The 26,197-nt window shown below is 42.3% G+C and overlaps 1 protein-coding gene and 1 long non-coding RNA gene across 5 annotated transcripts; one reads left to right on the top strand and one right to left on the bottom strand.

Moving 5' to 3' along the window:
* Positions 1–13: 13 nt before the first annotated feature.
* Positions 14–26,197, bottom strand: trim2a (tripartite motif containing 2a). Of its 4 annotated transcripts, none has more exons than XM_028019119.1 (12): positions 26,020–26,197; positions 20,976–21,154; positions 18,545–18,782; positions 17,587–17,738; positions 17,305–17,485; positions 12,675–13,389; positions 11,421–11,524; positions 11,100–11,267; positions 10,634–10,802; positions 5,410–5,480; positions 5,024–5,164; positions 14–705 (listed from the first exon to the last, which is right to left on the bottom strand). In XM_028019119.1, the coding sequence occupies exons 2-12, from the start codon at positions 21,107–21,109 to the stop codon at positions 553–555; spliced, it is 2,226 nt and encodes a 741-aa protein (XP_027874920.1). In that variant the 5' UTR covers positions 21,110–21,154; positions 26,020–26,197; the 3' UTR covers positions 14–552. The 4 variants fall into 4 exon arrangements, with proteins under 4 accessions (XP_027874920.1, XP_027874919.1, XP_027874921.1 ...); XM_028019118.1 differs by lacking the exon at positions 26,020–26,197 and adding an exon at positions 22,730–23,552; XM_028019120.1 differs by lacking the exon at positions 26,020–26,197 and adding an exon at positions 22,402–22,697.
* Positions 15,468–16,257, top strand: LOC114145531 (uncharacterized). Its single transcript, XR_003595722.1, has 2 exons — positions 15,468–15,902; positions 16,169–16,257. It is a non-coding gene; the product is annotated as an uncharacterized LOC114145531 (long non-coding RNA).

Below are 26,197 nucleotides of genomic sequence, written 5' to 3'. Positions count from 1 at the left end.
AAGATTGTGATTCTGAACCCTGTATTTTCAATGCAGTATATTGTAGTAGTTAAGATGTTTGTTAAAAACAGCATGCACAGTGTTGAAGGCATTACTTCAAATCATCCTACATCAATTTGTTTATTCTGATAGTGAACAGGCAAATTGTGAGGCATCTTAAGGGCATTTTAACAGAAAAGTGCTGTAAAAGTGCAGTAAAATCTATTTATTTCTGAGGTACCTAAACTGTAGTTTAATATACACATCTTATTCTCACTTAAACAAGTCATTTTCAAAACCAGTGCAGCAGTTTGTATCCAGTTTCCTAAAATCTGTTGCTTGCTATTAAAGCTTTATGTTAGCGCACTCCAAATGTCTTGTGAAAGTCATGATCAACTTCTTCAAAACACTAACCAGCAGCAGCTACCTGTGATGAGTTATTGCTTCAGAATCAAGAAAAAAGCCTAACAGATGGCACAGTGGAAAGAATGAATGGATGAGTTGATGATTGCAGAGTGTCCCAGTCTTTCCAGTCCACCATTTCCTGGTAGAAAGCAGGTGTAGAAAGGGGAGCTACTGCAGATAACGGTAGACTTTGTAGCAGTGGTTGCCAGAATCTGCGACCACCACATGTCCGTCAGAGGTGAGTGCCAGTCCCTGTGGGCCATACAGTGGGTCTGCCGACGTGTTGATGTAGGAGAGGAAGGAACCGCTGGCATCAAACACCTGCGAAAGAAATGCAGCATCAGCAAGTCCATTCATGACTTACATCATGTTTAGAACCATTTTGCTGGTTGACTTTTTTTTTTTAGAAACAAGCAAACAATCTTCTGATTCAACCCTGCTTTTTCTTTTTCAGTGAGAATGATATTACCCTACAGATGCATTCAAACTGAGGAAAATTATTATTTACATTCGAGTGAGGGTTTCACATCCTTTAATTTGTATTTTCTTTATTTTGTGTGCGTGCTATATTATTGTCTGAGGGTAAATGTGGTTCTGTTTTGTCATTTTAAGTTTAAACAATAAAATGTTAAAATAATGAAAAAACATCGGGTTTGATGATTATTGGTTTAAAAAACAATGAATGAAATCAGATTTTAGTGTATTTAGGTGAGTTTTGATGCGTTGGAGTTTATTATTGTCCACAGAAAAAGTTGGCATAGCTGCCACACATTTTCACGGCAGGTCAAAAGTTTGTGTATATGTACGCACATTTTCACACCACGTTCATTTTTATACATGTTGACTTGTGCGTAAAATATGGCACCACACATTTTTTGTGCGTATGCACGCTTTATACATGAGGCCCCAGAAGAGGCATTACTTATTAGATCACTACACTTCTTGTTCCAAGGATTTAACTTTATCATTAATTTTTCCCCAAGTCAATTAGAACACTGATTTTTAAACCTGCTAGCTTCCAACAGACAAAATATCAATGGAATACACTGTAGACCCTCTCCTTGAACTGCCACCTTATCATGGCGGAGTGGTTTCAGGTGAATCGCTCCTGTCCGGAGCATCCCGCCGACTAAGAGCCGCAGAAGCGCAGCCTCATTTCAGCAGTTCATCGCCGATGATCCTAGGAGCTATGCTGTCTGGGGCTTTATGCCCCTGGTAGAGACAAGGCAGACAGGTCCTAGGTGAGGGACCAGACAAAGTGCAGCCTGAAGGCCCCTTATGGATGAGAACTTTGGATTTGGTGTTCCCTTGCCCGGATGTGGGTCACCGGGACCCCACTCTGGAGCCAGGCCTGGAGGGGGGGCACGATGGTGGCCAGGCTTTTACTCAAGGAGCCTGGCCGGGAGTCCTCGGGGGGGAGAGGGGGGAGGGGTACTGGAGAGTGCCCCTCCTGGACTTCACCGCTCAAGTGGTCAGTGACAGTGAGACCTGGAGAGGCGTGGTAGCGAATAACGCCCCCCCAATCTGAACTCAAGTGGTGTTCTGTTGTTGGACTTCTGTGTTCATCACGGATTGTCCATAACGAACACCATGTTCAGGCATAAGGGTGTCCATATATGCATATGGGTGTCCATATGCTGCAGGGTACCCTAAGCAGCAGTTCGATGATCGACTTTGTCATCGTTTCGTCGGATCTGCGGTCGCATGTCTTGGACAGTCGGGTGAAGAGAGATGCGGAGCTGTCCACTGACCACTACCTCGTGGTGAGTTGGCTCCGGTGGTGGGGGAGGATGCCGGTCAGACCTGGCAGGCCCAAATGTGTTGTGAGGGTCTGCTGGGAACGTCTGGCGGAGTCCCCTGTGAGACGGCTCTTTAACTCCCATCTCCAGCAGAACTTTGAACACATTCCAGGGGAGGTAGGGGACATTGAGTCTGAGTGGACCATGTTCCGTGCCTCCATTGTCGATGTTGCTTATCGGAGCTGTGGCCGCAAGGTTGTCGGTGCTTGTCACGGCAGCAACCCTCGAACCCGTTGGTGGACACCTTTGGTGAGGAATGCTGTCAGGCTGAAGAAGGAGTCCTATTGGTCCTATTTGGCCATGGAGAAAGACTTCCGCACAGCTACAAGGCAATTCTGGTCCACCATCCGGCATCTCAGGAGGGGAAAGAAGTGCAGCACCAACACTGTTTATAGTGGGGATGGTGTGCTGCTGACCTCAACTCAGGATGTTGTGGGCCGGTGGGGAGAATACTTCGAAGACCTCCTCAAACCCACCAACATGCCTTCTATTGAGGAAGCTTAGCCTGGGGACTCTGGGTCGGGCTCTCCAATCTCTGGGGACGAGGTCGCCGAGGTGGTTAAAAAGCTCCTCGGTGGCAGGGGAGTGGATGAAATTCGTCCTGGGTTCCTTGGCTGACACGACTCTGCAATATTGCATGGACATCCGGGGCAGTTCCCCTGGATTGGCAGACTGGGGTGGTGGTCCCCCCTGTTCAAAAAAGGGGACCGAAGGGTATGCTCCAATTACAGGGGGATCACACTCTTAAGCCTCCCTGGCAAGGTCTATTCAGGGTCCTGGAGAGGAGGATTAGTCGGATTCAGGAAGAGCAGTGTGGTTTTCGTCATGGAACACTGGATCAGCTTTACACCCTCAGCAGGGTCCTGGAGGGTGAGTGGGAGTTTGCCCAACCAGTCTACATGTGTTTTGTGGACTTGGAGAAGGCGTTCGACCGTGTCCCTCGGGGAGCCCTGTGTGTGGTTCTCTGGGAGTATGGGGTACTGGGCCCTTTGATACGGGCTGTCAGGTCCCTGTGTGACCGGTGTCAGAGTCTGGTCCGCATTGCCGGCAGTAAGTCGGGCTCATTTCTGGTGAGAGTTGGACTCCACCAGGGCTGCCCTTTGTCACAGATTCTGTTCATTACTTTCATGGACAGAATTTCTAGGTGCAGCCAAGGTGTTGAGGGCATCCGTTTTGGTGGCTTTAGGATAGCATCTCTGCTTTTTGCAGATGATGTGGTCCTGTTGGCTTCATCAGGTCATGATCTGCAGCTCTCGCTGGAGTGGTTCTCAGCCGAGTGTGAAGTGGCCGGGATGAAAATCAGTGCCTCCAAATCCGAGGCCATGGTCTTGAGCCGGAAAAAGGTAGAATACCTTCTCTGGGTCGGGGATGAGGGGAGGTGTCCTGCTCCAAGTGGAGGAGTTTAAGTATCTCTGGATCTTGTTCACGAATGAGGGAAGAAGGGAGCAGGAGATCGACAGGTGGATTGGCACAGTGTCTGCAGTGAAGCGGGTGCTGTACCAGTCCGTTGTGGTGAAGAGAAAGTTGAGTCAAAAAGCGAAGCTCTCGATTTACCGGTCGATCTAAGTTCCTGCCCTCATCTATGGTCATGAGTTTTGGGTCATGACCGAAAGAATGAGGTCGAGGATACAAGCGGCCGAAATGGGTTTTCTCCGCTGGGTGTCTGGGCTCTCCCTTAGAGATAGGGTGAGAAGCTCGGTCATCTGGGAGGGACTCAGAGTAGAACTGCTGCTCCTTCACATCGAGAGGAGCAAGTTGAGGTGGCTTGGGCATCTGGTCAGGATGCCTCCTGGACAGCTCCCTGGTGAGGTGTTCCGGGCACGTCCCATAGGGAGGAGGCCCAATGGAAGACCCAGGACATGCTGGAGGGACTATGTTTCTCGGCTGGCCTGGGAACGCCTCGGGATTCCCCTGGAGGAGCTGGAACAAGTGGGTGGGGAGAGGGAAGTCTGGGCCTCCCTTCTTAAGCTGCTACCCCGCGACCCGACCCTGGATAAACGGAAGAAAATGAATGGATAGAAACTGTAGACCCTGACTACTAGTTAAGTATACAAGCATTACTACCAACTCAAACACAGAAGAACACAACAATGACACAAACAGCATCAGTAAGGAAAGTATTGCCTTCATCCATTTGTAAATATTATTTTACCTTTGTTTCTAACATTTATTGCATAAATATGCTTCATCTTTCTATCTTGTTATTTCGTTTCAATTTCCTAATATGGGAATGACAAAGGAACACACCACTGAGAAAAAGCTACTTGTCTAAGCCTACTCATATTTACAGTCAAAGATGTATGGGAAACTGTGGAAAACATGGCCGAACGAGGACTCCAACTCATCCCGCCACCATGCACAGTGAGGAGGATGATACAAGAGGCATGAAAATCTTCATAGGTCACTGCCAAATCTCCAGAACAACAATATACCTGCAACCTGTTGTTTGGAACTGATGTCCAAACAAAGCCCCTTTCTGTTGTACCATGACATAGATCACATGACATGGAAAAAAAGGTCAAGCTTCTTATCAAAATGGGAAAGACAAGAGTTCATGACATTCCTTCTAGTGGAATGTGTGTTGATAAAAGTCAGGCTTTGGCTGCAAGAAAATAACTACTCATCTCAACTTGTTGATATACACAGCAAGAGGAATAATTAAAAATGCTTAAAAGACATTCGGACATGTGGCAAACAGATCTGAATGAGGAAAAATATGAATTTGTTTTAATTCTTTCATACAGTCTTTCACATGGTCTTATTTACAGCTGTTGAGAGAGCTGTAAATAAGAAATCAAAATTCATTGTCCATTGTTTAAGAAGTTAAATGGTTTGCTGACCTGTATCCTGCTGTTGCCCCAGTCTGCTACAATGATATTCCCATTGACGTCCACCGCCACGCCAGTGGGGGCATTGAACTGGCCGTTACCTTCGCCGTTAGAACCAAACTTCAGCAGGAACTCCCCTTCTGTGTTAAAGACCTACATTTAACAAGAAACAGAATAAACATGGTCATTGACGTAACAAGTGTCATTAACGTATCTCATTAATCATGTGGCTTAATTCAGTACTGAAGAGATTTTTGCAGATAAAAATGAGTAATGTCTTTAAAACCCCTGAAAAGTGAAAAACCTTATTTTCCCCTTTACAGAGGCAGTATTATGTGTTTTCCAGGGATATAATGCTATTTTATTGTACAATCAAGTAAGTATGTCAACGCACTCACCTTTACTGAGTGGTTGTGAAAATCAGTCACAATGATTTCGTTGTTATTGTTGACAGCAGCAAAATGAGGGCCTGGAATACGTCAAATGAAACCAAACACAGAAATTCAGAAATTTGTCAAATTCAGATCACAAATGGAACAGAAGACATTTTCTTAAAAAGCAATCCTGCAAAACCAAAAGGAGTGACACATTGATAAAAGAAATGCATGTTATAAAAATATGAACTGTGGATAGTAACATTTTGACTGCAACTGGGTTAATAGATAGATAGATAGATAGATAGATAGCATTTATTGTCATTGAACAGAATTCAACAAAATTTCCATTGCAGCTCCCGTGCAAAAGGTCAAATATATACAGTATAAATAAGCAAACACACAATAATAATAATAACAATATATACAACTAAATTAACTAAAGGCACTCAACCACACCAAAGAAGTAGCAGCAGGTCCAATTATGGCAAAGTACAGATAATGTGACAGTGCAAAGTGCAGAACAATATGGCTGTGTGGGGATGGGGGATATGTATGTGTGACTGCGAGGTTATGATATGTGTGGGAGGGGGGAGCGGCAGGGAGTAATGGCTCTGACGGCTGTGGGGAAGAAACTGTTTCTCAGTCTGTTTGTTGTAGTCCGTATATTCCTGTACCTGTATATTCCTGTACCCGTTTGTGCCGCTGATGGCAGCGGCACAAACAGTCTGTGGCCCGGGTGGCTGGAATCCATGGCTATGGATCCAGCTCTCTTCTTGACCCGGTCTGTGTAAATGGAGTCCAGGTCTGGGAGGGGGCATCCCACAATGCCTTGTGCTGTTCTCACCACCCGTGTCAGTTGTTTCCTCTCCAATGCTGTGCAGCTACCATACCACACAGTCATGTTGAGGCAGAGGATGCTCTCGATCATCGCCCTGTAAAAGTTCACGAGCAGCCGTGAGGAAAGTCCAGCCCGTCTCAGTTTCCTGAGGAAGAAGAGCCTTTGTTGTGCTTTCTTCACCAGGTGGGAGGTGTTTGTGTTCCAGGAGAGGTCAGACGTGATGTGGAGGCCCAGGAACTTGATGTTGTCCACACGTTCCACCACTTCTCCATCTATGAGAAGGGGAGTGTGAGCCGTCCTCCTGGACCTTCTGTAGTCCACAATGACCTCCTTGGTCTTCCCTGTGTTCAGCACCAAGTTGTTGGCTGAACACCACTGAGTGAGCTGCAGAATCTCCTCTCTGTAGTGGGTCTCGTTGTTCTCTGAAATGAGACCCACTACTGTTGTGTCGTCCGCGTACTTCACGACTGTGTTGGTGGGGTGGATGGCCACGCAGTCGTGTGTAAACAGGGTGAAGAGAGCTGGGCTGAGCACACAGCCCTGCGGCGTGCCTGTGTTGAGGACCAGTGGGGACGATGTTGAGCCACTTATTCTCACCACCTGAGGCCTGTTGGTGAGGAAGTCTCTGATCCAGTGGCACAGTGAAGCGGGCAGCCCCACCTCGAGTAGCTTCAGCACCAGCTTGTCTGGGATGACGGTATTAAATGCTGAGCTGAAGTCTACAAATAGCATCCTGACGTAGGTGTTGGGATGCTGCAGATGGGTCAGGGCTGTGTGCAGAGTGATGGAGACAGCATCCTCTGTTGACCGGTTCGCTCTGTAGGCGAACTGAAGGCTGTCCAGGTTTGCGGGGATGAAGTCTCTGATGTACCTCAGAAGAATCCTCTCAAAGCACTTCATGATCACCGGGGTCAGAGCGACGGGCCGGTAATCGTTCAGGCTGGTGATGGACCTCTTCTTCGGTACAGGGATGATGGTGGAAGACTTGAGACACTCAGGAACTGTGGCGAGCTGCAGGGACAGATTGAAAATGTCCAGAAACACTCCTGCCAGCTGGTCGGCGCAGGTTTTCAGCGTCTGGCCTGACACCTTGTCCAGTCCTGGAGCTTTGTGGGTGTTGATCCTCCTCAGGGTGGACGTCACCTGATGCTTCTGTAAGACGAGGGGCTGGTGCTGCTCTTCCAGTTGGGGTAGATGTACGGCTTCTCTGCTGCCCGCCGTGTCAAAGCGGGCAAAGAAACTGTTTAAGGTGTCAGGCAGGGTGGGGTCGCGGCTGGTCAGCTGAGTGCTGTGTTTGTAGTCCGTCATGGTTCTAATGCCTCTCCACATGCTTCGGGGGTTGTTGTTGATGAAATGTTCCTCAATCTGCTGTTTGTACTGGAGCTTGGCCTGCTTAATACCTTTTTTCAGTTCCGACCGGGCCCTGCTATAAGCCAACCTGTCTCCAGACCTGTAGGCAGCATCCCGGGCTTTCAGCAGGGCCCGTACTGTGCTGTCCAGCCATGGTTTCTGGTTTGGAAACACTTTTATGGTCTTAACAGGGAGGACAGCGTCGGTGCAGAACTGAACATAGGACAGAACGGACGATGAGTATTCCTCCAAGTCTGCGCCGTCCCTGAACACACTCCAGTCTGTATGCTCAAAGCAGTCCTGAAGTGCAGAGGAGGCCTCCTCAGTCCAGACCTGAACTATTCTGGTGGTCGGCTTAGTTCTGCAGGCCAGAGGCTTGTAGACAGGAATCAGCTCCACTGAGATGTGGTCAGACATGCCCAGATGTGGAGCTGCTACAGCCTTGTAGGCTCCGGGGATATTGCAGTAGACCTGGTCCAAAATGTTATTGTCTCTGGTGGGAAAGTTTATGGACTTGTGGAATTTGGGAAACACAGCCTTCAGTTCCACGTGATTAAAGTCCCCCGCCACAATCACGGCCGCCTCCGGGTTGGAGTTCATCTGCACGCTGATCAGGCAGTACAGCTCCTCTAATGCTAGCTTAGCATTAGCCCTCGGTGGTATGTAGACGGCCACGATCACAATGGACGAGAGTTCTCTCACCAACTTGAAGGGTCTGCATTTCACCGCCAGATATTCCAAGTCAGGAGAGCAGAATGTTCCGACAGAGTGTGTGGCTGTACACCAGGCATTGTGTACATACAATGCCAAACCTCCGCCTCTGCCCTTACCCGAAGCTGCAGTCCGATCCGCCCGGAACAGAGCGCGCCCCGTTATCTCCACCGCTGCGTCCGGGATGTTATCCTCCAGCCAGGTCTCTGTGACAATAGTCACACAGCTGTCCATCCGGCGAGAAGTAATCCGGAGTCGCATCTCGTCGATTTTGTTGACGAGGGACCTGGCATTGGCGAGGAAGAGGCTGGGGAGGGCCGGTTTATGAGGGCTAGCTTGTAGCCTAGCCCGCACGCCGGCTCTCTTACCCCTCTTTTGTTTGCGCTGCCTCCTCCGTCGCCTTGGCAGCATGGGGGGAATGATCATAGTCCCAGGTGTTCGTAGCAGCTCTGGAGGAATAAAGTCCAGCTTGGTGGGTGTGTGAAGTCCAAACTGTGTTCCTATGTCCCACAGTTCTAATCTGCTGTAAGTTGTAACGGCTTCCAGTAGTGTGTTGAGCGAAGACATCAATAAAAACAAGCTAAAAAAAACGAAAACACGGGAGCTCCGAGCCGCAGCGTCTACACGCGCCGCCATCTTGTCGCCATCAAGACGACTTCTTCTTCTTCTTCTTCTTCTTTTCCTTTTTTATGGCGGTTGGCAAACAACTTTTAGATGTGCATTACCGCCATCTACTGGAATGGAGTGTGGATCGGGACGCTAACTATATACACCCCCCTCAAAACAAAACAAAACAATAAAAAATAAATAAATAAATAAAATAAATAAAAATAAAAATAAAAATAATAATAATAATAAAATAACAACACTTAAATCTTTTCTATCAATTTTGTTTTCTTAAGATAATTAATTAAATAACTTATATCTTTAGAAGACGACGTCAGCTAATAATGTCAGCTTTAAAAAAAGTCACATTAACTGATGTTTCTATATGATCAGTTTGAAACTATGAGGGGCCGTTTAGGACAAAAACTGTGTTTTGTCTCACACACTACTAAAGACTCACACACACACAAAGTATTAAAATTGCGCATACACACTACTAAAATATCACACATGCACACCATTTTTCTTTCTCACACGCATACATAAAAGACTAAGATTGCACATATAAACTAATAAAACATTGCACGCGCATGCATTTTTCTTTCTCGCACACACAAGACTAAAATTGCACACATACACTACTAAAATATCACACACACACAGAGACACAAAGCATACAGACATACTATTCTGAATGATAGGTCGACAATGTATGCGAGTGTGAACTAACAGTAGGCTGGATGAATGAATGAATGAATGAATGGGGATGAGATTTGTATTTGTCTTGTTTGAGAGACTCGAATTGTTTGTATGTGTGAGAGTTGTCACGGAAGAGGCGGGGCATAATTTGGAGATCAGATCGCGCGTGTGTTGATACCACAGTGAAGTTAGCTTCAAGTTGGATATTTGCACTCCACGGTGTAAGCGGCGTTTAGCTCAAGGTTAATCCGATTTATGAACGCTAATTTCGGTCAGCCATTCTCTACCGCTCCCTTCTCAAGCGCTTGGAGGTTCACTTAGGGCTCTAACGCCGCTTACTCCAACCTTGAGCTAAACGCTGCTTACACTGTGGAGTGCCACTATCCAATATGCAACTTGAAGCTGACTTCACTGTGGTTTCAACGCATGCGCGATCTGACTCCAAATTATGCCCCGCCTCTTCCGTGACAACTCTCACACATACAAACAATTCGAGTCTCTCAAACAAGACAAATACAAATCTCATCCCCATTCATTCATTCATTCATTCATCCAGCCTACTGTTAGTTCGCACTCACATACATTTTCGACCTATAATTCAGAATAGTATGTCTGTAGGGGTGCGTTCGTGTGTGTGTGTGATATTTTAGTAGTGTATATGTGCAATTTTAGTCTTGTGTGTGTGCGAGAGAGAAAATAAAATGCATGCGCGTGCAATATTTTATTAGTTTATATGTGCAATCTTAGTCTTTTATATAAGCATGTGAGAATTTTTTTTTGATATTTCAATGGTGAATATGCGCAATTTTACTATTTTGTGTGTGTGAGAGAAGAATTGCATGCATGTGTGATATTTTAATAGTGTATATGTGCAATTTTAGTATTTTGTGTGTGTGTATGAGTCTTTAGTAGTGTGTGAGAGACAAAACATAGTTTTTGTCCTAAACAGCCCCTCATATGACAGCAAGTGGATGACTTCTGAATATTTTGGCACACATGCAGCTTTCCACATGCATCTCAAAGTTCTATCTTTGGGAATACCTGCAAACTGCCTGTCGCCGTTGCCACGGTTACCAAACTTGGTGACCAGCTTGCCATTGGCCTGGAAGATGAAAACGCAGCAGGCCTTATTATCGACCACAATGACGTGTCCGTTCCTGTCCACTGCAACGCCTTTAGGTCCCATCAGCTTCCCTGAGCCCACTTTGTTCTACAGAAAGGAGACGCTTCAGGCTTCTGCTATGCAAAAACTGAAACAGCTTCACTTCTATCATGAGCAGAAATTTATCATTTCTAAATACTGCAGAGAACCAGTATTTTTATTGTCAGATAAATGTGCAGAAAATTGAAAAGATTCTAGAATTATAAACATTATTTTTTAGTGCTTAGTGATGTTAAACAGCGTATCTGTCTGCAGATCTCAACCATACGGACTGTCATAAAAATGGTGGTTAAAGTGTTTTATCTGACTAATACCTGAACAAAGACAAAAATACAAAAAACTTACCTTAAACTTGCCTTCATTTGAAAAGATGCTGACCCATTTGTTGTCATAGTCTGCAATGATGATGTCACCACTGGGGTGGACGGCCACACCCGTCGGCCGCTGCATCTGACCTGGAGACCTGCCACGGATGCCAAAACGACTTCTGAACTGGCCGTCATTAGAAAATATCTGCAGAGAGTAAAACACAGCCAAAAAAATCTCAGAGTCAAACAAAATGTTCTACTGAGTAACAATCTATTTAATCTACATTCAAGCTTAAAAAAATCCATCAACATCTTCAGAAAACATTCATATTAATAAAACATTTAATATTATTTTTACCTGAACACATTGGTTGTTGCTGTCTGCTATTAGGACTTTTCCCTGAGAGGAGGCAGCCACTCCCTGCAGATTTGTGAACTCCCCTTTATTTCTTCCTTTGGTGCCTAAAAGAAAAAATAGTTCTGCCATAATATATCAGACTCGCAACAATATTCCATTTACAATGTCTTGAAACAGAAAAGGATGGTAAGACTGAGTTTGTTTCTGAACATTTTTATATAATCTCTTTTTTTACCTTAAAGGTGCAGTATATAACTTTAATAAAAAGTTTAGTTTTTCTTGGTACATATTTATTGACACTGTCACTATTTATATTTTTATTGTGACAGGATGACATGAGACAAGAAAAACAACAACAAAAAAAAACCCCACCCAATCTGCCTTCTCTAGAAACAACAAATCAGAGCCAGGAGGCGGGTCTTAGCGCTGCCAATCACAGTCTTGTGTGCGACTCCTCATCTTCCCTCAGTACAACCCCCTCTGCTATATAAGTACTGCAATAATAGAATCACCCATATATACAGTACAGACCAAACGTTTGGACACACCTTCTCATTGAATTCAATGAGAAAGTGTGTCCAAACGTTTGGTCTGTACTGTATATGGGGCGGGCAGACATGTATGTATGCATGTATACATAGCCTTTCTGAAACTCTGTCTTCAGGAAATCATCATAACATTGCTCCTCCATTAACCCTTTAGCAACATTTTTAGCGTTGCTCTGATAAGTAACTCCTATAATGAGTTCCATCTGGTGTTTGTTCATTTCCACTAGCTAGTCTGAATTAGGCGAGTGTGGGAGTCATGCAGGAGGGATGCTCAGTGAGGGAGAGGCTCTGCTTGGAGACTGCAGCTCTGAGCAGGAGCTTCATCCTCAAAGGTGGCGTTAGGTCCAAGCAGGCATTTTGCACAGCTGAATGGTTGCCATGAAGATGAAAGTATTTCTCAAAAATGCATGAAACAATCAAAGCAACACTTCAGGTATGTTTTTGATGAGGGAATAGTACTAACATGATGAAATGCTCAAAGGTTTATTTTACATAATACTGCCACTAAGCAAAGTATACAGAGAACTTGAATGAGTCAAGACTTTTGCACAGTACCACATTTTCATTTGTGCATGTTAAAATTAAATTATTTTAGCTACGCATTGCTGTGCTGACTACATCCCAAAGTCTTCTTGCAGCAGTGGGGCAACACTTTGCACCTGGAACTTAGGAAGCACCCTCCCTTTTCCCCTCACACCCTCCTCACCTATCCGAAAGATGAGGTCATCCTCGATGGGATTCTCTTTCCTCCTCCCTGTGCTGTACATGCTCGCCGGCCTCTTGATTGCTTTCTGCTTGACGTGTCCACTACCCGGAGACTTCAGCCTCTTTTTGGTGCCATCTGTATTTGGGGAGTGGATGGTGGCCTTTATTTTGAAGGGACTTCCTCTGATGTGCTGGTTGTACAGGCGCAGGGATAGGTACAGAAAGCCTTCTTTGGGAGCAGTGAACAGGTACTCATACGTGCCATTCTTGTTGTCCAGTATTTCCCCGTTGACTTTGCTCCCGTCAGGGGAAGAGATGTCAGCAGCGATGACTGCGTTACCCATCTTGCACAGCTCTCCATCTTTGTCCTTGGTAGTTATGGTGACAGCCGTGGGCACGCCCACCACGCAGTGCCGCAGCCCTTCACCTGTCACCACGGTTTCTGATGCGACAGCATTTGTAGTTACCACGGTACCCAAATTGTGGATGGATTTCTTTAATCCATCAGTCTCCACGAGAAAGTCCAGCTGGCAGTTCTCCCCTGGCTGCAGAGGAAGCTCCTGATTGGCCAGCTCCACGAGGCGCTCGGCCATCTGCTTCTTGACCAGCAGCACCTCAGCCTCGGTGCCGTGGCTCAGGGCCTGCTCCGTGAAGTTACAGCTGCTGCTGATGCCCTCCTGGCCCTGCAGCAGTGTGTCCAGCTGGGCCTGAAGAACCTACATATGGAGACATTAGCAGGCAGCAGAGGGACACTGGATAAAACGACCCCTGTAGTTTTAAAAATGAAAACAATCTGAAACCAATATTATTTTGAAACCTATATGGGAAACAAATGAAAGTAGTTGTGTTTTTTTTTCAAATGATATCCTAATGCAGACATGATGACAATTCATGGTGTCAATACTCTTCTTTACCAGTATGGGGGAATTTTTCTGCCATAATCCTAGAGCACACATGTTCAGTATGAAAGCAGGACTTCATGTCTTTCTTCTCAAAACTTGTAATGACTGCACTCAAAACTTCTCTTTGCGCTTAGCTTCTGCATGGAGATACAGAGCGTTGTATGATTATTATTCTCATTTTAATAGATGACAATAAACAAGTGAGATGGTAAAATTTTCCTTTTTAATTCAGTTGCATAATAATTCTGTACACTAATAGTTGCCCATTTATCGTGCACACAGATATTGTCATAAGACAGCCAAAATCTCACTTTTACTTTTTTAAACATACAGGTTTGAGAGGCTTTTTGACCAAGAATGCTATAGTTGTTCAAAAATAAAATGGATCCCCGAAGCTACAACTTGCATAATAATTCTGCATGCAGTGTATCTTTCCAACTTCTACTCCCACATTATGAGCTGACATTTTTGTTTTGCAACTACTAGATGCCCTTTCAGCAGTTTCTCCACCTGAGCTGTGTATCTCTTTGCTCCTCCAAATGATGCTTGCATGGTCCTCTAATCTGTGCTCTCCTTAATTTCTGGAAAAGGTTTATAACATAACGCTGCTTTGCACTTCTCAACTTCCTTCCTGACCTGTCTGAGTTCCTTGATATTCATGATGCTGTTTGTTGTCTAACAAACCTCTACAGATTTCCTGCACCAGCTGGATTTCTAAAGGCAGTTGGTTGGACTGGATTTCACTTTGAAGTATCATAGTAGAGGGGCCACTACAAATTTACACCTGACTTTTCAGGTTACGAGTACTACTACTTTGTTTTTATCCATCATACGAAAGAAAATTACAATAAAATGTGGTTGAATGACGTTTGAGACTGTGATGTCACAAAATGTGTAAAGTTTATGGGGACGGGAAATTTTTACTGTGCATCTGCTTCGAATTACTTTTGGAGCAATTTCAGTTGTCTGGAACATAAATCCCCTTCAACAAACTGAAAAATAAGAAACAATATGTTGTGTTGCCTTTCATGAAAACGTTGATTTGAAATAATTTCCAGTTTTTCCAGTTTTGTAGTGTCAGTTATTTCTTCTGTTTCAGTTTTCTTTCTCACTCTGAGTTGTTTACAAGAACAGCACTACATATGTCAGTTAAAAAGGAAAGATGTGGTGTGTTGGCTCTTTGTTTATTTGACAAAGAAACATTATTGAATCATACAGCAACCTTGCATTTAATGCAGATCCCTTAAATGTTAACTAAATAAGCAAGCAGTAAAATACTGACTATATGTCAACTAAATGTGGCTTGCTATAAGGTTTAACTTTAAAGCTATTATGAAAGAGAACTCACAAAACTTGGTGAGCTGCTGGTGAACTGCCTCTTTGCTACTGGAATATCAATAAACTCACCGAGATCTGATCATCAAAGTCATCTTCTTTTCCAAAGCAAGATGCCATGAATGTTTTTTGATCTGAAAAGTTTCATCCAAAATCTCTCATCTGTCTACTAGAGAAAGTGAAAAACCCTCCATGCACAGAGCAGAGCAGGGATCGAGGGTAAAGTGTCTCCAGTGTGTAGAGCATAGCGCAGAAGTATGGTACTCTCTCACTGCACATGACACACCCAGATCGACCCAGAAGGAAAAAAAATTAAAAAACAAAACAAAGCACAGCTCACTGGCTCCATCTAGCCCCGGTGCCAGCCTCACAGAGAGTCACATGTTTTCCCTCAGGGATCAAGTATGTTGACTTCACACTAATCAGTGAATTATAAATCATTGACTGATGAACTCCAAGAGAGCAGGGCAGCTCGGCCTGATCTCCTAGCAGGTGACTGGATGTGAGGCCAATTGAAGTCCTAACAAACAGACTTCAGTTTGTCAGGGCTTCTGGGGAGGAAAGCAGGCAGTCACTTATTTGATTCTTTGATATGTAAACATCATTGAAGTCTCCAATCACTAGAAATCATTTTGATAATTCATTAGGTAACAGCACTGAAGTGCTGCTCAGCAAAAATCTAACCTAGGAACACTGATAATGTCCCATAAAACAATAACATTAAACAAAACAAAGCTGTAAAATCATGATAACTAGAACAAAATCAAAACATTGGGAGTAAGTCCTTATATCTAGTAATGAACCTGTTAAAATAAGTGTTTGTTCTGAAGGCCATGTTGTAGTTCCTAGCTTCGTCACCAGGTGGCGCGGTCGTTTGTGAGTAGTATTTCTTTTTTCATACCAAAACATTGTTTGAGAAGCCGTGCAGGTCAGCGGACATGGTGTTTGAAGGTGGTTTTGTTATTTTGTTCGAGTGTGCGTCCATATGAATGGTAGGTTGCAGTGTATTTATGTTTAAGCGGCATTATATGTGCATTTTAGTACTTAGAACATTTCCTGTTGTTAGATTTTCTTTTAGAATAAGCAAAGGCTAGGCTAAGCTAATTTCTGTGCTAAAATGGTAAGCTATATTATGTTTAGTTGCTTTCTTTTGCTTTAATATTAACGAAACAGACAAATAATATGATTAAAATATGTTTGTTAATGAGTGTCTGCATTCATAGTGGATTGTAATTTGTATTTATTAATTTCTTTGTAGAACCACACACAAATGTCTACAAACTTCAATCCACGCACATCCTGCCTGTAAACCAGTTGTCACCGGCTGATTAAAGAGTCAAACCATCACCTGGCTTCGTTATTGGCTCGGGGTCATCTGGGCATCTAGTCGGTGCACATTCTGCGATCACAATTTTCATTCCGAACCCCAGAGGTATAACAGCGTTATAACAGTGTTTTTGATAGGAAATAAAGTGGCATTTCTCAGAAGATAATGAATCTTATAACAGGAAAAATAATTTAAAAAAAACATTGATTTTATTGACATTTTATTAAAAATGTCAATAAAAAGTAATATATGACACCCAGATCATGTGTCATCGGTTGTGTGTCAGAGATGATTTTATTGACATTTTATTAAAGATATTAATAAAAAGAGAAAAATCTTAATTGGCTTTACAGAAAACAAATTCCTTTTGCTTGTTTCCACTGATATTTTTATGATTCAAAACTGGTCACGATGAGCTCCAAGTATCTGCATCCAAGGAATGTCTCCTTTAAAACATTAATTTTATTTAACCTTTATTTTACCGGGAAAATTCTGACTAGAAATCTCTTTTGCAAGATTTGCAAAGACAAAAAAAGACCCCCTGGAGGGGTTTAAAAAAACAAACAAAAAAAAACGATTATCCCCTAATAATAATAGTTATAGTTTAATAACAATATACGCCCAGTCAGAAGAAGCATTATGGTAAAAAAATAAATAAATTAACGAAAAAAACAACAAACAAACATGTAAACCGAAATCTTATAAGAACATCAATAATATTGAAATGAACTCTGTTTATTTCTATAACTTACTCACATATGTATTATTTTCTCAACAGTAGAGAAGTTTTGTGTCTCCAGATACATTTTTAGGAGCAAAGACAAAATCCATTGGAATGCAAATGGTTTCTGACCCCTGCAATACTAAATATGGAACACTGAATATCACTAAACAAAGTGAAAATGTCTAATTGCTGTTTTGTTACGTTGAGTGAATGGAGGTTTAATTGTTCAGTGAATTGAAATAATAAATGAAAGAGTTTGACATATGACTGATGCAAAGTCAAGGAACCCAGAAAACACCAAAATTATCAGGTCCCTTATGAATGTTTAAACCTCCATCCTCACCTTCTGTTTGAGTGCATAGTTGACCTCCAGCTCCATGAGTAAAACACTCTTGCGAACATTGAGAGTCTTCTGCAGCTCATCAAAGGTTTTGTGGATGTCTTCTTCTATGGAGCTTTTCTGATTGGTCAGCTGTTGCAGGATTTCTGACAGCAACAGCAGAGCCGAGTCGATCTCTGGCAGCCTAGACCGAGACGGGTACATAATGCAGCCATTTATCAAAAACAGAAAGGAATGGAGGGCTTTCTCTAAATCCATCATGTTTAATAAGCTGAACAAGTTTACCTCTTCTTCACAGCATTCAGCTGGTCATGCAGTGAGGTCTTGTGCTGCTCCACCACATCTTTAAGAGGCACAGTTGGGTGCTCTCGATGTTCGCCACTTGTGCACTCTTGACACATGGCTGTCTCACATGGAGGACAGTAAAACTCCATCACCTAGAACACAAATAAAAGGTTTAGATCAATTCACTCCGCCACATTTAGCAACAATGGTTACAGTTAGCGGTGCACTGACAGCAGTTTTCGATTTTTGTCGATTTTTAAAAAGCCTGACCTGCCGATTCTGATTTTAGCCAATACCAATTTTTTTTTTTTTTGTCTGAAATGTCACTAAATATAGCAACAAAGTTGCTGAGTTGGCAACAGTGGGGTGATGATTGTTAACTGCAGATGTGCAGACATGACCTGGAGGGACGATCTGTCAGTTAAATCTAGCTCATAGAAGAGCAGAATAGGACAGTGACTGATTTTCAGACCTTTGTTGAGTTAGATATGATCGGTGGATAAAATCCACAATTCACATGCAAATATCGGCAGATCACCAATCTCCCAAAATGAAGAAAATCAGGGTCGATTTATCAGTGTACCACTAGCTACAGCTCAATTTTTGAGTCCATAAGTCTTGATTTTGAATAAAACCCTTCCTGTGTGCTGTTTTCAGACTAGATCTCACTGAGCTATTAATAACTATTAACTACTAACTATTATACAGATACAGGGTTATGTCTGATAGCTATACTGACTATATTCAGAATCGACCACTATTTTATCTTCTTCCAAACAAACCCCCCAAAAGAAACAAAACAAAAAACACCCCAGATGTTAAATGGTTTATTGGGGGATTAAAAATATAAGAAAATACAAGAAACTGAACTGAATTCTAATGGTGAAATGCATTTCACCAGAAAAATGGAGACACAACAGTGATTAAAGAGACTGGTTGAATTGGAAGCATCTCCTACACTTCCGCCATGGTTGGGGCAGGAGAGCAGTTGACCCGTTGCCACGATGGTGATGTTGCTGAGGGTGGTGGCCTCCTGGCTGCAGGTATCTGGCCTGTGCTGCAGCACGTCCATCAGGTTGGTGATGAAGAAGTTGTTCTGCAGTGCGGCCACCCCCCTCTCTGGGAGGATTGATGTCTGACGGCACACGGGACACGACAGGGTGAGGCTGTGGGCCGGGATGTAATTCTGCAAGCACCTGAAGTTGGAGTTGATGGAAGACAAAAAACAAAACAAAATGATACTCAGTCAGCTGCATTTCAGTTGACTTTGTTAAAAGTCACCAAATTGTGACAGCACAATATGAGACAGATAATCTGTGAAAAGGTCAATATCCTCCACCTCCTCTCAGTGATACTATAATCATCTGAAGAAATACAGCGATCTAGGTTAAAAACAACTAATCAAAATCAGGAGGAGGGTTTTAGTGCCATCAATCATCCTAATGTACTTGCTGCTAAGTGTGCTAATAGCGGAGGAACAACTCACTGTTACAGAAAAACTGTTTATCCTCTGTCATCAGTTTCCATGTATGTTGCAATTCCAGAGGGAAATTAAATAAATAAGAAAGCAGCAGAAAAGACTACCACATGATATACTAGTATAGCAAGCTGTCATGCTTTTGAACGCCTAAACATAAAACATAAACTATAAGGACTGTACTCCCCTATCCTCTCATACAACAATAACACATGGACTATCCTCACACACACACACATCACGGACTGTTTTCTTCACACACACATACAACCTGTAAATTTGATCTGCCATTTTTTATCTATAATCCATTCCCTAACATTCTTATACATTCTGTATAATCTGTGCATATAGCTCCCATATTTATATTTATACACAATATCTATATCTCTTGCTATAACCCCTTATAGTCCATACATACATAGTCTTGTACATCTATAAATAAATATTATATCTCGTAGAGCACTTCTGGATAGATGCAAACTACATCTCGTTGCTTGTACTTGTGACAGTGCAATGACAATAAAGTTCTATTCTATTCTATTCTATTCTATTCTATATTGTTAAATGAAACCTGATTTTGCAGACGCATTTAGAGCAAAGAGAACAGATATGCAACATTAACAATCTGTCTATTGTAGTGGTGCCCAAAGTGGGTCGTCGAGGGCCGACATGCATGTTCCTGCATGTTCTAGTTCTCCTCAGCAGCAACAACCTCCTCAGCATGTCAATGTTCTTCTTAGTCCTTCTAATGAGACATCATTTGATCCAGGTGTGTTAAACCAGAGAGAGAACTAAAACATGCAGGATGCCGGTTCTCAAGGACCCACTTTGGGCACCACTGGTCTATTGTTATAGAAACAGAAGCTTTGTTGGGAACCGGGGTTTTGATCTTCTTTGTGGGTTTTTTCTCTGTTTGCCTGTGCATCATCCTTCATCCACCAGATGGTGTTACAGGCTGCACTCCTGGAGGGGTGCCAGTGCACCTGTGATTCATCATCCAATCATCCTGGAGCTTAAGAGGAGCAGACTGCCAGCACCTCATCGCCTGAGTGTTTGCCAGTAATGGTACTCTGAGCCTCCCTGAGATAGCTCTGTGTTTTCCTGAGAAGTTACTCTTAGTAATCAACTCTTGTTGCCTCTTTCTCTCTCAGGTGTTTCCTCGTAACGCTGTTTAATATTCCCTGTGAAGCCTTAGTTCTGGCTTTCTGGATGTTCTCCCTTGTGACACCATGGATCATTACCCACTGGTTGCCTGAGTCTCATCTTCGCCTCTTCAGATTGACCATAAACCCTTCCTGGATTTCCCAGCTGGCAGTCAAACCGTTCCTCTGTTTTCCTCCACACCTGAACTTACCTGTCTGCCGCAGCCTCCACATCATCACCAGGGACAAACTCAGCCGAGCCCATTCTCTGAAACCTCAAAGACACCCACAAAGGAACCAAAACCACAAACCTGCAGTTTCCCCTCTTCTGGGTGGAAATAATCATAATGTCAAGTAAGATCAATCTAATTACTCTCAAAGTTCCCATTTCTGAAAACCACAAACTCCCCATTTCCCTTTGCTGTTCTTTAGTGTGCAGACAACTCCGTGAGCCTGCCTCAAGGATCAGATCCACTCAACCAATCTTTTCATATTGTTTAACTAAACTTTATTTATCTAATTCCTGTTCTCCTGGTGATGTTCTGCATGTGGGTTAATAAGCTGGAACCCAACATGACAAGTATATTAACAATGATGACCAACACACCAAACACAACAGCAACACATCTTCACTCATGAGAACATACCCTTTCTATATTTAAAACCATTCTTTCCTTCACCAAAGACAAAGAGCAAAGAAAAAGTAGCTACACAGAACACTGGGTGTTCCTGTACTGTATGCTGGTTAGCACCTCAGGCTCTCCTCTCACCTCTCACAGAAGGTGTGCAGGCAGGGCAGTACTTTGGGATTCTGGTAGCGGTCCAGACATATGCTGCAGATCAGGAACTGCTTGTCAATTTGGCGGACAACAGGACTGGGAATAGTGGAGCTTTCCGTGGCCATCCTAAAGCTCTGACATAGGTGTCCTTCTTCCTCTTATGCTGGACCCTGAAGAGTGACAAAACAAGCCAACCAAGCTGAGGAAACTGACCAAAAACAGTAATATCAAAATGTTTGGATGATTAAGATGAAATTTTCTTTGTCCATTTTCTCTTGTAATTTTGTGAATGTTTGCAGTGCTGGGAGACCATTGAAATACAGAAATCATATTTCTGAATAATCCCTGGAACTGATACAGTTAAATGACACGACAATGTTTTAAACAACGTATGGTGTTTATTGAAGGATTTTCAATCACACCTGGATAATCTCAAATCAGTATCAGTAGGAAGCTAGATTTATTAGACCCTACCTTGTTATATTGACAAGCTAGCAGGATTTAAGAAGATAGTTGGAATTTATTGATTGAGAGGAAAATACAGTAAGGTTAGAATCAAATTGATATCTAAAGCAAAAATAAATAAATAAACATTATTTTTGAAGGAAGCAAAAAGCTCCTCTAAACATAAAGTCTGTATGACTTTTTACAGTTTAAGTAAAATGACTCATCACATTGATTAAAGTAAATTTAATCAAACCCCTTATTTGAAAGAAATCCAACTAAACATCTTCTGACCGCAAAATAGTGTTTCTTTCCTTTTTAATTTACTTTAAAAACACAATGCTTCAATCCACTAAGCAACATAAGGCTGAAAATAAAAAAGACTTATTCCTTGTGACCTTATTGTGAGCCTCAATCCGCATGTTGGGAAATGTGCAGGAAGTGCTTAATGTTTGATAAGAAGGTCTTTTCGGTGATAAATATTTAAATAGGAAGTAAAGCACTTGCATGAAATGGAAAAGAGCATTCTTCATAATGTATACACCAATTCTGTGTTGTTACTCTGCAGCTTTTTCTTCATCATTCTGTAATAAACCTGTAACCAAATCTGGCAGCAACAGACCCAGAAAGTGTGTCACAGCTTTCTTTGTCTCCTCACATTCAACACAGGCTCAAAAACAGGCCATCTTTGCTGCTGGAAGGGAAGTCTTTTCTGAGTTCACATCCCCCTCCCCAGCCCACTTTCTTCAGGCTTTTATGATTTTTTTCCTCACTTAAAGCAGTTTTATCAACCAAAGAGCAAGTAATATTTCAAAGTGGTGGTAATGGAATGAATCCGATGCTACTACACAGATCAAATAGCTAGTATTTCAGCACAAACATGATCACAATAAAAGCTTAGTTACAACACAATCAAATCTATAGGAAGATTTGAATGAAGCTATCCAAAGCTCAGACTAGATCCTTAACTTACCATCTCCACAGAGCAGATGAACTGGGCATCAAACACAGCGGTGATTAGTAAAACTCCTAAATCCTGCAGACAGCCACAACATTAGCAGTGCTGTGCTGACAGAGCGCTCTTATGTAAGTAGAACTGCTTCAGCAGAGCGGAATAATTCCTGCTGGATGTAGTTACCCTCATCTATCACACAGACAGGAACGGAAGGATTCATCTGCACACTTCAGCACAGGATGGGACAACAGCAAGGCTCTAGTATGATCAACAGGCATTGATCTCTGCAGGTCCAAACACTGCTTCCACATTAGCAAAGTAAAACATTGAATAACTGTAAACATACCTTTAGTTCATCTTAATCGACATACCACCACCCTCCTACCATCAGTGATCTATTTATAAGAGGATAGGAGGACAGAATGTGACATCATCACGGTTTCTTCATGTGTTTATGGGAGCAAAGTTGAGAAGCGGAGCTGGTGCCAGACTGCATTTCAGTTTTATATCATTTTTTCCTCTCCTGTTTTCTTCTTCTCCCTCTCCTCCCTCTCTCTTCCATTCATCTCCTTCCCTTTCTTCCGCCTGCAGAAACTGCTGCCTCACAGCAGCGTGGCGCAGCGACAGCATGCAGTATGTGAGCGAGCATTGGCTGACTGCTTGTGATATAACAAACAGAGACAGGAGAGATGGAAAGAAAACGGTTCCCTCATGGCCAATAACAAAGGACTTTCTGGTAACATGTGGGTGTGTGTCTGGCTGCTGAGTCACAGAGCAAACAGAAACAGAAAAAAGAACAGGTGAAAGGCCAGACATCAAATGTGCCGTGAGAACAGAGAATGTACTAAAGGAAGAGACGGATCAGATGGGTCACAGGTGATGATGATATGGTGATCACCATAACTTCATGCAGTTATGGTGAAGGTGTTGAAAAGAAGACAGATTGTCATGCCTCTGATGCAGAAGGAGCAGTGTAGGTTTTGTTCTGGTGGAGGAATACAGATCCAGATTGTTCCTCTCAGATTTCCAGAGAGGATCATAGGATTTTTAGATGCTTTAAATGACCATCTATGTATGAATCTTGAGTTGATTTGGGTTTTTCTGGGATTGTAGTCTTGTTCTCTGTAGAAACTTTAGTGTAAGAGCTAGAAACTACCATAAGTTTCTAGCATTTACACTATAAACTTACGCTCATTTCTAGCCCCTGCTTGTAAGTTCATTCCTGGTACACAAAGTTCATAAGGTGATGGACACTATGTCCAGAAAGCCAACTGCCATGTTTTTTTATTTTTGCATCTGAGATCATTGTCAGGTGAAGAAATTTTGAAGGAAAATTTGAGTGCAAAGTATGCAAGAAACTTCAGGAATAGATTTTAAGCATATTTTGTGTATCTGTGACTAATCAAGCTAAAATCTGGAAAACAGGAAATTCTTCATTAGAAATAGTTCCCCTGCCTTCCACCCAATACACTCAATTAAGTGTGACAGCTCCACAGCTGTGTTCAGTGATCTCATCTCTGCCTTCTCGAAACACACTGAGCTCACTCAGAGGAGTGACACACAACAAAAAACAAAACTGGTCAAACAGCCCTGAAATGTGACATCAGTATAGAAACAGCAACAGGCAATGGGATTAAAACAATTGTCTACAGTGGTTACTTTAACACTCAGATACCATTATTCTGATCAATTTGGGGAAAATAAGACAAAAAATGAAAACTAGAACCTATAAAGCTCTCAGTAAGTAAAGTATTTCAAGCAAAAACTGTTCTATTGTTTTCTTTCTATGAAACTAAAGACAATACTATAGTAGTAGTAGAACTGCACTTCTCAAAACAGGCTCTTTGGTCTGCTTTGCTTTTGCATATGGGTTTGTGGTGCATTTCTATCCTGAAGATAAAGATATAAAACTTCATATATCTCACAACCAAGATATTACCATACATGGAAAAACCTTATAACAGAAAGTACAATGGTCACCGTAAGAAAGCTTACAGTATTAAATTATGCCACATAAGCTGATCAGTCCCAAAAATCATGAATGGGCCAAGGAGAGGCTAATGGAAACTACATTCTCTCTCCTAGAAAGCTTTTCAGAATGCTATAAAAGCATGTAAGGGCATTTCAGAGTTTGGAATTCTGCTTTTTTGTTTGTTTTATTTATTATTAATGTTTCAGCTTACGAAATGATTTCTGGTGCATCCCTTAACTCAATGGGTGAGCTATGAGATGGGTGTTGATCTCCATCATAAATAATTGTAATTTTAGTCATTAACATTTTGTTTAAATGCAGCTCATTTATGGATAGAGCTGCATTTTCAACAGCTATTTTCAACAAGCTATTATATTTTTAGAATCTAAACACAGGTCAAAGTCTAGGTTTAGACATCAGACATTTCACTAAGGTTCTCTTCAACTGCTTCAGAACATCTTTGCACCAATAACCTCTCAAGTCTTTTTTTCCACTGAATTCAGGGAGTTTACGTGGCAGTTGTGCTGCAGCCATACATTACAACATTATCATGCTAATCTTAAGCATCCAGTGGTAACAGGATGATGAGATTACAGTAGCAGAGCATGTCACCATTCAACTCTGTGTCCCACCTATGTATCTGAACCAACAGACCATAGATGAAATGTTGTGTTCAACCAGGTTTATAGGCTTTACATGTTGGACAAACTACAAAATTTCTGCTTTGCTGCGCAAGCATGGGGATTTCTATATTTGTCCTTCGTCTTTTAAGGTTTTTTTTTTAATTATTGTGCACATTTCAAAGAAAAGGGTAAGGGAAGTGAGTAAAATGGAAAACTCTGCATCAGAGCGCCAGGCCAGTATATGTACCAATCTTGCATTCTGCATGCTTGAGATAAGACCATGTTCTCTATCTCTGTGTCAGGGTGTATGTATGCAAGCTGCAGAACTCAAACTAAAGTGTACAGTTGTGCAGCTGTAAGGAAACTGGAAAGCATCCACGCTGCACATCTGTCAGCCTGAATCCAGTCAAGCTGAAAACATTGCAGTTCAATGTCAAAATTGAGTGAAACAGTGGCATCAGAAAACTGTTCCTGTTTTAGGGCTAATTAATTTTTACCCAGTTTGCATTGTAATAACTCCAGCTTGGATTTGATTCATGTTGTTTTCTACATAAAATACTTGAACAGACTTGTTTAATGCACAGCTCCTGAATCATCATTATGAATATAAGTTCAGCACAGATTAAAACAGTTCAAAGCACAATTTTGATTGTAAGTATTTCATACAGAATATTTTAATTGATTTAGATTACATGAACTAGCTTGAGCAGGAAGAACCGCAAACATTCAAAGGAAATGAGAAGACATGAGAGCATAAATGTGAGTTTCACTATGGGTACACCTGAGGCTGTTTAATCTGCAGCTGGAACTCAACTTTCAAGTATAACCCCAGAGAAGTCTTCCAGGGAAATAACCTTTACTTTTTGAAGCATCTTTAAATAATCTTTCCTCTTCCAGAAGCCAAAAAACATCAATCAAACATTCAAGGCATTCATCATTCTCATAGTATATCCTCCCTTCCTTTACTTATAAATCTTTTCCTCTTTCTTCCTCTTATCTTTCCATTTATAGCTGGGTTAACAATGGCTGTTATGCACTTACTTTAACTCCATGGCTGTTTTCTTTCTTCCTGTCTTGTTTTCTCAAAAGGAAAACAGAACGCTGCTCTCTGTCACCTAATCCTGCTCATGGTTGATATCTTGTGGTGTGCATAGTGGGACAGAGAGGGATCACATGTGAGGCCTGGGCAGTTCCAATAATCCAAACAGACTGACAGCCA

Source organism: Xiphophorus couchianus, chromosome 5 (assembly GCF_001444195.1).
Source record: "Xiphophorus couchianus chromosome 5, X_couchianus-1.0, whole genome shotgun sequence".
Taxonomy (NCBI): domain Eukaryota; kingdom Metazoa; phylum Chordata; class Actinopteri; order Cyprinodontiformes; family Poeciliidae; genus Xiphophorus; species Xiphophorus couchianus.
The sequence above is the reverse complement of the archived record's forward strand: the minus strand, read 5'-3'. Positions and strand labels throughout refer to the sequence as shown.

Excerpts from the sequence above, each read along its gene's own strand:
- trim2a (XM_028019119.1), bottom strand. The coding sequence starts at position 21,109 with ATGGCCACGGAAAGCTCCACTATTCCCAGTCCTGTTGTCCGCCAAATT. Across the intron at positions 17,486-17,586 it reads CTGAATGCTGTGAAGAAGAG|GCTGCCAGAGATCGACTCGG; the intron begins GTAAACTTGTTC and ends GTCTCGGTCTAG. Across the intron at positions 11,268-11,420 it reads GCAACAACCAATGTGTTCAG|ATATTTTCTAATGACGGCCA; the intron begins GTAAAAATAATA and ends TACTCTCTGCAG.